We start from the raw sequence: 13,802 nt of genomic DNA, 5'->3' as shown, positions 1-13,802 counted from the left end.
TTTAGAAAAATTACAAAACTAACACAGTCCTTCTCAGTAGCCATTGAAAAGGTGGTGTTGACAATAGTCTGGGATTGGTCACCCCACACCCTCTTAGATGGTTCAGAGAGACCTATAGAAGGAAATTTAGGAATATAAAATAATTTATAAGATGAAGCTTTTGAATGCATCTGAAAATTTCATTTATCATGTGAAAGCTTTGAAAGATTGAAAGCTATCAATTCAGAACCCCAGTTACTACTTCGTTCTCAAAAGGCTGACTTTAGCAGGTGGACTACATATGTACTAAAGTTCAAACTGAAATGTTGTTGCCACACAACCACTAGAATTACTAGATTACATTTCAAAGATATGAACAGACAAGCAGCAGTTGGTAACAGTTAAAACTTATGGGAAGTAAAGCTAATAAAGGCCTAAAACATATGATCTGGACACTTAGCTCATTGTGATTTGAGGGACCTTGCTATGCATAAATTGTCTGCAACAGTTCCCTATAGTACAACAATGACTGTACTTCAAAAGTACTTCATTGGCTGTGAAGCGCTTTGGCACATCCTGGGGTTGTGAAAGACGCTATATAAATGCAAATTTTTTTTTTTTTTTTTTCCTAGAACAGCATCAGAATTTGATTGATATAAACATAAAACAAAAATCTGCAAATACTGAAAAACTGAAACAAATACCAGAAAATGCTAGAAACACTTTGATCAGACAGCATCTGTAAAGAGAATAAATGAGTTAACATTGCAGGGGTGGACTCTTCATCAAAGCAGTTTTGCCCAAGGATCCACATCCAAAAAATTAACTCGTGTGTTTCTCTCCACAGGTGCTGCCTGACCTGCTGGGTGTTACACACATTTTCTGCTTTTATTTATTATTTAATTTGATTACATTGATTGACAGGAGGAAATCTTGGCTGTATCACAGAAGGTCAAAGTAAAGTCCAAAGAGCTGTCAAATTTTACATCACACACAAACACTACAAGGCTTGTTGTATGACTCAATGACTATGTATAGAAATTTTACAAAAATGTTACCAAACAACATTTTTTGGTGGTGATGCCTCTTTAAACAATTACTTCAACTTCTTTAAAATAAACATTACATTCTCAGGTTAGCTTTACATTTCTGATCATAAAATGTGCTACTCTGCAGTATTTACTGTAATTGTGATTTGCACCAACTGTACACTGAATTTATGGAATGCAAAAAGGTCATTTAGCAAAGACTGTTCTTATCAACACAGATCCCCTACAATAATCTGCAACCAAAACAAGAAATTATCCAAAACGTGTGCTCAACGAGCATATCAAATTAGAACAAGCACTACGAGAGGCAATTCTTTCCAACCCCAGTCTAACTGTATCTAACATTGTTACAAAGCTTTAAACAGGAACGTAATGTAAACTAAAAAGTAAAAAAAGGATCAATTGAAATACATATAATAACTAGTTTTAAATGATATGTCTCGATGCTATAATCCCCCACTGCAGTTCCTTCCGCTTGCCTAGATTGAAATATCAACCACGCATCTCACTCTTCGCTACATTTCAAAAGAGGAAGTCAAGATGAAGTAGATTACTGTACAGGCTTTACCCGAAATGTAACTGACATTTTATTGTAGGGAAGAGGGCGGAAATCTACAAGAATTTATCATCCTCCTTTTCTCACACAGTGATCCTGGAGTTACTCGGAAACTAACTCCTTATGTTGACCTACACTTCTAAGCAATTTTTGTACATAACGAAAATCATTTTAATTAGTAAGATACAATAAAGGAGGAAAAAAAGATATTATGAATTAATATTCCCCCCTTATCGGATCCGACAGCCGATTGCTCACGAAGCTTTCATCTTTATGACACCACTAATGTAACTGAATTACTGCAAACAGGACTACCTGATGTTATTCCAATCCTGAGGTTAAACATAAAACGAAGAGAAATTAGAAATTAATTTTTTCCCCCAGCAGGGTCCGAGCAGGAGTTCCCACAGAACAGTAACAGCCCAGGGCGCCTTTCCGTAGAAATAAATCGTGGCATAGCATTACTCCGCATAGTTCTGAAATGCAGAACCCATCACAAGCCCGGCTATTGCCGTTCCACCGGGCAGCCCAGCCTGAAAGCGGATTCTGGCCTGAAGCGCGAGTGTCAGCAGCTCCTTTTGGCGGTGCCTGGCCTTGAACCCCCAGCTCCCTTGGTGCCACCCTCGCCCGAAATGTAGCTCCGCTCCAGGATGGGGTGAGGATGAGGGCGCGTGCAAGAGCCCCGGGGATGCTTCTGCTTCATGTCCCGGCGCAGCTCTGGGCTCGGCGCTTCTCCCACTTGGCAGGTCGCCCTCTCCCCACAGTATTGCCCGCTCTCTCGCTTCTCTCCACTGCCCCCTCCCCTGCTCTCCTCCATCTTCCCCCAGCCCCGGTCCCGCCGCTTCTTACCTGCTCCATCAGTTTGAGGACACCCATTCCTCCTCCTCCGCCGCTCACATACACAACCCCACCTCGCCCTGCCGCTCACAGTAACACTGATTGGGGTTTTTTTTGAACCGACCTCCCCTCCCCCGACTGACGGTGCAAAACAATTTTTTTTTTAAATCCCGAGATCAAAGCAACGGCCGCCTCGCGCAACCCCGCGAGCGGAAGTGGCGCCAGCAGCCTGAGCTGATAGGAGCCCTTCCACTGACGTCATCCGAACGCCAGCAGCGCCCAAAGCTGCAACACACATTGCTCCACTGCTTGACTTGCCTTTTAAATTTGCCCTGCCACCGCTTCATGGCTTTTGCAGGCTGGCTGCACTGGGATGTCTGTTGACAATTTGTTCATTCAGAGAATCGTTTGCGGGCTCCAGGCGTCTTTTTTAAACTTCCGATTCTGCTTTTGAAGGATCATTGGAAATGCATCCGTCCAAGATGCATCTTTTAACAAAGCGCCAAAAGGGTTACAGAAAATAAATTTTAAAAGGGACATCGTCGTCACCGTCACGGAGGTGGAAGGAGTCAGAAGAGCCGTACTTAGTTATCGTGATGACAAACAAGCAATAATACGTTTGGATGCCGATTACATAATCATACAGAACAGGAGACCATTCAGCCCATCCTGCCTTTGCAGAAAGAGCTATCCAACTAGTCGAACTCCCATGCTCTTTCCCGATAGCCCTGCAAAAGTTTCCTTTTCAAGTATATATCCAATTCCCTTTTGAAAGTTACTGCTGAATCTGCTTCCACCACCCTTTCAGGCAGTCCAATTCAGATTATAATAACTTGCTATCTAAAAAAAAAATCCTCATCTTCCCTCTTTTTTTGCCAATTATCTTAAATCGGTGTCGTCTGGTTACCAGCCCTCTTGCCAGTGGAAACAGTTTCTCCTTAATTGCTCTCATCAAAACTGTTTATAATTTTGAACACATCGATTAAATCTCCCCTTAACCTTCTCTGCTCTAAGGAGAACAATTCCAGCTTCTCTGGTCTCTCCCGATAACTAAAGTCCCTCATCCCACATAATTAGGTGAAGTGTTTGGCAAACAAGTTTTTAAAAATGCCAAACACTTTTGTATGACTGCAGTATCCTATTTTAAGTGTTCCTCAAATCCCATTATTTTAATTCCTGTCCAAATTCCTTGGGGCATGTAGGCATGCAACTCCTGCAAGGAAGAGGGCATAACAGTAATGCTTGGTTGAATCACTGTGTCTCCATAGCAGCATAGTTGATTGTAGAGCAATGGTGCCTTTAAAACAGAGGGAGGGAGGGGAGGGGAAATTAGGAGGATATAAAATGAAAGTGTGCGATTGTTATACCGTTTTGCCTTCATTAGTGAATCTTCAGATTTGTAAAAAAAAAATAGCCCAATATTGGTATAACAAATAATATCCAACTGCTACTGACAATATAAACATTAAAAAATGTCATTGAAACATAAGTACAAAACCTCACAGTGTTATGAATAACTTAACAGTGTTATTGGTGAGAGAGTTAGCTAGATAAGTCATCAGTGCAAGAATGATAAAGCCATTCTTTGGTAACATTAAAACATGTTCCAGAACAAAATGTTATTAAGGGTGCAGTTACACTGCAAATTTAGGATAGATGCAGAGCAATTGCAGCTTTGTATTGATTCTAAACTGGCTGTAAATCCAGAACCCAACCTAACTCCAGATCATTCTGTGACTGGTGGGCAACTCAAGACATTAACTGTATCATTGATGAGGAAAACATGATGATTACCTACATTGCAACAGTAACTATACTTCAAAATTACTTCATTAGCTGTAAAGCACTTTGAGACATCCTATAGTCATGAAAGGCGCTATATAAATGTATTTTTCTTTCTATGGTTTATTTTATACATTTTAGTTTGAATGGACTCACCATTTTGGGGAGATAGCTCCGCCCAGCCATATGTCCAGGCATGCGCAGAGCTCTCTCCCAACAGGGCAGATAACTTCCAACCAGGCAATGCAAGCATGTTTCTGACCAGTAGCTGCAGTGCAAATGCAGCCTAGATAAGATTACAAACTTTTCTATATGCTCGAGTGATATTTTTGCTGCCCGTAACAATATGTAACCATAGTTAAGATAAAATAACTTCAGTTATTTATCACTTATGTCCAGCACTGCATGACAACACGCCACATAAACCACTGAACACTAATATTATAGCTATGAAAGTTCCTTGAATTAGTGAAAGAACAATCAGAATTCTCTTATGTCTATAATACTTGTTTTTCATGGGTCTTTCACACTTGTGAAATAACTCTTGAGACACATAATTAATGGTGCAATATCCTATGTCGTCATGGACCAATCAGCACAGGAACTGAATCTTGTGACAAATGCTTACACAGATGATGCACAGAGTAGCCATGCACTTTTGCTAAACTGTCAGTAAATGCAGGATCCAACCTGACTCCAGAGCAAAGCAGAGTAAAAATAGGCTTTGGAAACCATCATAAATAAAAACAGAAAATCCTGGAAATACTCAGGTCAGGCAACATCTGTGGAGAGAGAAACAGAGTTAACGTTTCAAGTCAATGCTGCCTGACCTGCTGAGTATTTTCAGCATTTTCTGTTTTTATTTCAGATTTCCAGCATCTGTAGTATTTTGCTTTTGTATTAGAAACCATCAGTTAGTTCGTTAGTTAGCATCTTAGCAGATCATGATTCTCCACAGTTGATTTTTATATTTGCAAGTCTGTAACAGACTCAGCTTATCTCAGCTTGTTTCCATAATGAAAGGTCATTAGCTTGACTCATGACTGCCTACTAGGAGAACCAGTGGCTCTACCAGGAGTTACACGCCGGCCAGCATAGCTTGCAGGGTCATCGGAGCAACTAAGCCTTCCCACCACATCAAGGTGCAATCCCTAGGGAAGGATTATAAAATATCAGCAGGAATATGAACATGCAAAGTTACTGATTCAGTGTCAGGAGTAGAGTATTTTTCATGCATAATCAGTTACACAATACAGTCTTTATGCAGCACATAATAATGTACAGTACTTGTAATGTTAACAAGTTAGCACATTTGCTCCCTCTGGTGTTCATTGTGTACCCATCAGTTTCACTTTTCTGCATTATGAAAATCTTTCATTTTAGAATTTAAAAAGTTATTTGAAATGATACAAAGCTGGTATAAACTGGTGTATGCTTCAGATGTCATATATTGTGTGATATAGATCACTAGATACTGCTAGTGGATGTTTGCAATGCATGCATCATGTGTTGCATTTTCAAATGGCATTTTGCCTCAGTCACAAGCAGTAAACTTGATTTTTCCATCTAAGTTAACTATCCACATCCATACAATTTTCATTTGTGAAGGAGAGAGGAAGAGAGTTGGTGCAGCTCGTTGACATCTTCATAGACACGGTCAATTCTGTAACAAAAATAGAAAGCATCTGTAAAGAAAGGATAATGTTGACATTTCAGGCATAACCCTTCAGCAGAACTGGGAGATATTACAAATAAACAGCTTATAAAAAGAGGAACAGAGCAAGGGAAAGGGGCAAGAAAGAAACACAAACAACTTGCATTTACATAGTGCTTTTAACATAGTAAAAACATCCCAAGGTGCTTTACAGGAGCGTTATCAGACCAGTTTGGTGCCGAGACAAATAAAGAGATATTAGGACAGGTGACCAAAAGATTGGTCAAAGTAGTAGGTATTAAGGAGTGACTTAAAGGAGGAGGAAGAGTTGAGAGATGGAGAGGTTTAGCGAGGGAATTCCAGAGCATGAAACCTACGCAGCTGAAGGCACGGCTGCCAATGATGGGGTGATAAATATCAGGGACGCACAGGAGGCCATAATTGGAGGATTGCAGAGATCTCGGAGGATTGCACGGCTGGAGTTGTTAACAGAGATAGGGAGGGGTGAGGTCATGCAGGTATATGAACACAAAGATGAGAATTCTAAAATTGAGGTGTTGCCGGACTGGGAGCCAATGTAGGTCAGCGAGCACAGGGTTGATGGGTAAACGGGACTTGGTGGGAGTTAGGATACGGGCAGCAGTTTTGGATGGCCTCAAGTTTACAGAGGATGGAAGGTGGGAGTCCAGTCAGCAGAGCATTGGAATAGTCAAGTTTGGAGGTAACAAAGGCATGATGAGGACATAAGAACAGAAAAAGAATGAGCAGTGTTAAAGTGATTCGCTGGCAAACAGGAGATGGCTAACTGACAGAAGTACAAAATAGCCTAAGGCAACAGGAAAAGAAAAACTTGCATTTATATAGCGCCTTTCACGGCCACCAGACGTCTCAAAGTGCTTTACAGCCAACGAAGTGGAGTCACTGTTGTAATATGGGAAACGTGGCAACCAATTTGCACACAGCAAGGCCCCACAAACAGCAATGTGATAATGACCAGATAATATTTTTGTTATGTTGGTTGAGGGCTAAGTATTGGCCAGGACACCATGGATAACTCCCCTGCTTTTCTTCGAAATAGGGCCATGGGATCTTTTACATCCACCCGAGAGAGCAGACGGGGCCTCGGTTTAACGTCTCATCCGAAAGACATGATGTGAGAGATTATATATAAATAAAAGACTTATGCGAGACCCAGTGACTGAGTGAATAGTTAAAGCAGGTTAGCCAAGTTTGAGAGGGGGAGCATGAAAACCTGCCAAAGTAAAGCAGGCTCCAGTGGACCAGGAGTCTGATGGAAGAAAATGGCAGGTCAAGACTAGAGGTGCAGGTCACCCTGCCAGCAGTGTACCGAATTGGGATCCCTATCTTAAGAACCAACCTGCTCCCCCCCATCCCGAGAAGTGCAGGTACACCCATCCTATTTGACCAGCACCTGCATTCAGGTTAAAGTCTGATGTTGTTGAAGTCAGTATTAAGGCCAGATGCTGCAAAGTGCTGAGTATAAAGATGAGGTGCTAAGCCTTGAGCTTGCATTGAGTTTCACTGGAACAGTGTAGGCCAAGGACAGATAGGTCAGAGTGGGAGTGGAATGGAGAATTAAAGTGACAAGCGACAGGGAGCTCAGGGTTGCTCTTGCGGATGGAATGGAGGTGTTCAGCAAAGCGATCACCGAATCTACATTTGGTCTCCCTGATGTCCTGATGTAGAGAAGGCTGCATCGTTAACAGCGGACTGAGTGCATTCAGGAGAGCAGGGAGGGGAGAAAATTGTTGAGTAAAAGAAAAAAAGTTTAAAACATTCCTAGGTAGTCCAAGGTGCGATCTCAAAACTTTTTTAGGCTTAGTTTTACTCTATGTTATAGTTATACACATCGGTGTTCGTCCTTCAAAAAATTGAAGAGAACAACCAAAATCTCATTTTCTGCAGCGAGTTCTTTCTTGACTGATGAGGCCTATTTTTGCTAGGAATGAGCGTTCACAGATTGAACAGTGGATCGCAGATACACCAGGTTGGGGATCTTGATTTTTCAGACGAGACTCCCTCTGCTGGCGTTTTTATTCAGCATCAGAAATGCGATGGGCCTCTTAGTAGGAGGTGCCTTCATGGATGTTTTTTCACCATACTTCCTCATCTTGGAGCAAGTTATTCCCACTTATCAAAGCCTATTTTGCACTGTATCAGAGCTACCTTTAAGCAGTCTTTATATCTCTTTTGCTGCCCATGAGATTGCTTCCCAGTTGTCAATGCGCCATTAAAGATCTTCTTCAGGATTCGTTCATCAGACAGTCGTACCAGAAGCTTTGCTTTTGGCAAACTCCATGAGCGACTCTGGGACAAGAGAGGCCTGCAGACCAAGCTCAAAGTATACAGGGCTGTCGCTCTGACAACCCTGCTTTATGCCTGTGAAACTTGGACAACATATGCACGCCACATTAAGAAACTGAATCACTTTCACCGGAGCTGCCTGAGATGACTAATGAAGGTCAGATGGCAAGACAAGATCCCTGACACTGAAGTTCTTAAAAAAAAACTGACATACCAAGTATAGATGCTCTGATCATGAAGGCACAGCTACATTGGTCAGGTCATGGACATACTAATTTGGATGTGAAGCAGCAATGGTATGAGACTACCTCCTGGCCTTTTTTCCTGAATTACACCACACAATTTGTGGTTGATATGGAATGGTTAATGCAAACTGTGTAGCGTAATTAGCCTTTTAACCTTGTTGCTGATATCAGCACATACAAAGAAAACATCATAGTTTCAATTCACTGTTAGAATGAACAGTGACAAAGTCTACTACTGAGTCTTAGCAGAATAATACATTTTTCTTTGCAGGTATCACAATCCTGTCCTTATAAAATAACATATCATCTAACTTACGATAAACAATACCACAGGAGATCTGCTAATAATTTTTCAAATCTATTATGTAATGCTTACTTCAACAAACTAGAATGGGGATTTATGTTTTGTTTTCCATGAGAGGTGGGCAGGGCCTTCAAGGTGTCTGGCTATGGTATTTGGTAACTGGCTGTGAAGTACATATAAATAGTCCTGGGTGACTCATGGCCAAAAATTCTCTTCCTACTTCAAAGTGTTTTGTCTCCACTCTGTTTCTCCCCTTGATGCCCTAGCTAAGAATGGGAACTTGTCTATATCTTTTTCTGAAAAATGGGAATCTAATTCCAGAGTATTCTGCTGCATTTTAACTACTTGTATAAATCATGAACCTGCATCATAACATCGCCCATCTCCACCTGAAAGGATAATCACTAGTCCTAGCCCCTTTAGGGCTGCCCGGGTCAGGTGTATTCCTCAGACATTCACTTTCAACTAAAGTTTGAGGTAGCCGAATCCTAAAGACGCTTAATTGGGTCTAAAGGTCCAGACTATCTCTCCCTAAAGGAAAGGAACAACCTGAAAATGTTACCATCCTCCAGATAGCACTGTTAATAAGTTTAGCTAGACTGTAATGTTCCGGATATTATGAGGGTCCAGAAAACTCCCCAGAATTCTGCAACTCCTCACCAAAGGGTGTTCAGAGATTGAGTTCACAAGTTTGATACAGAAGTATTATGTGAGACAATTCTAAAAATATATAGATTTATTAAAGAACCAACATATAATTTACAGTTGGTGAGTCAATCGCAACATTAACAGTTCCAAAAAGAGAAAGCTTTACAATTCTATTAGCAGAGAACCTACTCTCAAATCTTAACTTTGCTACAGTTTTACAGTTCTTAAAGTTTATTCAGGATATCCACCAAAATCAAATACAGTGCCTTGATCCCCGAGGTACAAAGAGTTGGAGACTTACAGAGCTAGCCCTGAAGCCAAGAATCGCTTTGCCCCTTCAAGCGAGTCTATTATCCCATTTGAGAGTTCAATATTTATACCCTTTTCCAGTAGTATTTCCTTTAAGGTTTTCTGCTGATGTAAGCTAATTATCTCTAGTCATTTTTCTGCTGACCCCTGCAGTTCTTAGTCACCTCAGCTGGTAGCACTACAGAACCATGTCTCCTCTCTAGGTGTTCTAAATTTATCATAAAAAACAGCATAAATCAGCAGGTGCGCTTTACTTGGTATCATTTTCATGAAGGCAGATGTTTGTTACTTTTATGTGCTCCTTTACGAGGTGTAAATTAAAACACCTTGTACCGGGTAACTATTGTCTTGTTCCCAAAGGTTTAAACTTCCAGGAGCCTCTAACCTTCTGTTTCAACAAGGCTACTGATTCAGTGTCAACAACTCATCTTATCTCAACAGCCAGAATGCTATCACAGCTTTTTTCAATCATTAGGTTTCTAGATTTCCAGACCCAGTTTGTCCTGTTTTAATAAGGCCAGAATTCTTTCATAGAATGGTGTATTTTTCTGAACAGGTTATATGGCTTATTCCTTCACACAACTCTGCCTCAGCTCATCTGCTGCTGAAACCCTCATCCATGCCTTTGTTACCTCCAGACTCGATTATTCCAATGCTCTCCTGGCCGGCCCCCCACCTCGCCTCCTCCGTAAACTTGAACTCATCCAAATCTCTGCTGCCTGTATACTGACTTGCACCAAGTCCTGTTCACCCATCAACCCTGTGCTCGCTGACCTACATTGGCTCCCGTTTGGTCCAGCAATGCCTTGATTTTAAAATTCTCATCCTCAATGGCCTCGCCCCTCCCTATCTCTGTAACCTCAGCCGGCCCTACAATCCTCCACGATCTCTGCGCTCCTCCAATTCTGCCCTCTTACGCACCCTCAATTTTCATCGCTCCACCATTGGTGGCCGTGCCTTCAGCTGCCGAGACCCACAAGCTCTGGAATTCCCTGCCTAAACCTCTCTACCTCTCTCTCCTGCTTGAAGACGCTCCTTAAAACCTACCTCTTTGAACAAGCTTTTGGTCACCTGTCCTAATAACTCCTAATGTGACTCAGTGTTATATTTGTTTGATAACGCTCCTGCAAAGCACCTTGGGACAGTCTACTACGATAAAGGCGCTATATAAGTGCAAGTTGTTATTGTTAGACATACCATTTTTATCGATGTTGACGCTTTCTGTCCTCTTCTGAAGGCATTGCCTCATTGCTGAAGTAGTGTTCAATGGGAATTAGACACTCTCCAGTTTCTTACCCGAGTGGGGGTTGTTCATGTGTGAACTTTAACAATGATTGTTGGCGTCACAGCCATTTACAATCCTAACCTCATCTGTCACCCACATAGACACACTTCCAGACACACTGGATAGCAACAAGGAGCATGAACTGATTAACTTTCCCTCCCTAAGCCAGGGGTGTTGAAGCAATTTGTAGCACCAGTGCTGCCACCCCAGCTGAAATTAGCAAATTCAGCACAGACCAGGACTCAAAACTTTCCTGGTCTGTATGGCTCAGCTGCTCACTGGAGCCAACAAGAGAGCCTTATATTTTTTGAACTTTGCAATTTATTACAAATACTATAGCGGACAGGGAATTTATAGCATGGTCTACTGATTCTGAATATTGTACTGTAAGCACATTAGTGGAATTGCAAAAAAAGAAATGTAGACATTTCTGAACATTTCAATGATTACATGAATATGTATCAACAATAGATATTCCGATATCGAGCAAACCTGGATAAAAGTAAATAATCTCTCTTTAGGGAAAGCACTAGAGAATTGAGCCTGAAGTTAGTTTTATAAACAAATGCTTACAATTACCCACGCTAAATCATTAATTCATTTCTTTAAATTCTTTTTTCCGACGCCGGAAAAGAAAATTATTTATCCGGGGTCATAATTGAGCAATTCAACTTCAAATTAAAAGCAAGTGATATGCTTGGCCCGAGCTTCCCTAAAAGTTTTGTGCAACAGATAGCTACCTAACTCAAACGATGAGGAAGCAATGGCCTCGATTTTAAGTTGGGGCAGAATAGGTGCCTGGGGGACGCCTGGAGAGATTTAAACTCCCGGGCCTTATTTAAAAATAATGCAGAAATCACAACCCGGCCGGCGGAAGGAAGAGATTCAGACGGCAGGAGGCAGCCACCAGGGACCCACGGGAACAGTCCCCGGCAGTCACGTTAGTGGTGAAACCTGGGTTTCAAAAGTGATCGCGATTGCAGAGGGTTGGATGACAGGGGCCAGGGAGGCTCAAGGTTTCCTTGTGGGGCCTGGAGGAGCAGGAGTTCCAGGTCCACACGAAATTTAATTTTGTGTTAAACTCACCTTGATGGGCCCCTTCTGGCCTTCGATCCAGCTCCCAGCAGGTGTGGCCTGGCAGGGGAACCTTCCCGTCACTGAGTCAGGTTAAAATGGCAGATCGGCTCCCGGTGACACATCATCGGAGCCCGACCAGCATATTTAAAGACAATCCCGCCAGCTTGGAGCTTTGTACCACACTGGGTAATTCATGACTCATTCAGCTGTTGAGGAAGCTTGCTGAGATCTTCAGAAAAATCTTTGCCTACACCGATTAAAATGATTATATTTAAGGGTAGCCCAGCACTCTAATGGTTACAAGACTGGATGTTTGTGCAGCTGTTCGTTCCCTGAACCTGCCGACCACAGCTGAGACAATCATAACATGGAATTAATGGTGGTTACAGTAAGATCCAGCCCTCACAGCTGAAGAAGATTGTGGAGGCAGAAGAGCATCAGGGGACTTTTTTAAAGTCTGTAGTTGTGATTGTGTGGTCCACCAGTACAAATTGTAGGGCATGTTTAAATCACAACGCTCTTATTTAATCTCTGCTGCAGCTGCTGGAAGTTAAGTTTCCCTGGTTCTCAATCAGCCTACTGGGTTGAGAAAATTCGGTGTTTTTTTACTACAACTGATCAAAGTTTACTCCCACACACCACTGATTCGGTAACCTCTTGCAACCAGTGTCCCACATTATGCTGCCATTTAAATAACAATATTCAAAAAGTAGACAAAATGCTGTAGAAATAAAAAGTAACAGTTGGAATGATAAACACACTACATGGTGTGGTACTGAGCACATAATGAGATTATTCTGAAATGGTAGAAAAATATTTGAAAAGTTCTAACCCTGTAGATTCTGTGTAATAAAACTATTTGTTTTCCATACTAAAGCAATTGAGAATATTTTAAGTAAGTTAATAATTTGGATACTTACTAGATGTACTTAGTAGATTGTAGCAGTTTTATTTCCAGTCACTTTTCAGCACTGACCAGAGTGGCATTGACTCAGGCACGAGGAGGCAACATTGGAATACTATACATGAAAGTATTTTTTAACAAAGAATTTTTACATATTCTTTATTTTTACCACTGTAAATATGCTTTGTAATTTATAATAACACTATCTTGACTTCTCTTAATAACCTTAGAAAAAAAACTATACTGCTAGTCGCATGAAGTGCTCCCTATTAATTATTACTGAATTACACTTTTTAAAAATAGTTTTAGTTGTACTGATTAATACATTTGTAATTGCCTTTAACAGTTTGCAGTTATGCAGCAAGGGCCACAGTGCCAATGGTTTCTGTAACTTTGACACTTAAATCTAGTCTTAACGTTACATATCAGCTTATGCATTCATACTAAAATTATCACATAGTATTAAAATTTAGTGCAGATCTGATTGTCATTTTTACCTAGACCTTTACATTTTTAATATGCTGCAGTTATGTAATTTTCATTAGAATGTTATTACACTAAATGTTGCTAGTTGCATGGTTTCCCAGCAATATGTCTATTCGAAATCTAAGAATTGCTATTAAATCTGGAGCTCATTTCCTTTCCTGTCTGTATTCACAAGATGGAGGAAGTGCAGGTTTCTGAAGAGCAAATGGCAGATTCAGATGATAAATGAACTCAGTAGGCTGCGAACATGCCTTAAACACAACAGACCTGTTGGAATTTCCACCAGTGTTTGTTTCAAATGCCTTGAGGGTTTGGCAATGTTTTTAGTCAGACTTTGTCTTAAATGCTGAAATAGTGCAAAT

General features: G+C 41.1%; 1 protein-coding gene across 10 annotated transcripts in view; it reads right to left on the bottom strand.

The window, feature by feature from the left end:
• The window catches only part of LOC147120214 (serine/threonine-protein phosphatase 6 regulatory ankyrin repeat subunit C-like), a 247,481-nt gene extending 235,001 nt beyond the window's left edge, over positions 1 to 12,480 (bottom strand). For 3 of the 10 annotated variants that reach the window (XM_085985820.1, XM_085985817.1, XM_085985816.1), the window contains exons 1-2: positions 12,060 to 12,476; positions 2,434 to 5,866 (exon numbers count right to left, since the gene is read on the bottom strand). In XM_085985820.1, coding sequence (XP_085841946.1) covers positions 2,434 to 2,460 — 27 coding nt within the window. In that variant the 5' untranslated portion in view covers positions 2,461 to 5,866; positions 12,060 to 12,476. Of the gene's footprint in view, positions 1 to 2,433; positions 5,867 to 12,059 lie in introns of all 10 variants that reach the window. The other 7 variants (XM_085985811.1, XM_085985812.1, XM_085985821.1 and 4 more) reach the window with 5 other exon arrangements.
• Between the last annotated feature and the right edge of the window lie 1,322 nt (positions 12,481 to 13,802).

Source organism: Somniosus microcephalus, chromosome 4, assembly GCF_052327205.1.
Source record: "Somniosus microcephalus isolate GS21.2 chromosome 4, FLI_Smic_1.0, whole genome shotgun sequence".
NCBI lineage: Eukaryota > Metazoa > Chordata > Chondrichthyes > Squaliformes > Somniosidae > Somniosus > Somniosus microcephalus.
The sequence above is the reverse complement of the archived record's forward strand: the minus strand, read 5'-3'. Positions and strand labels throughout refer to the sequence as shown.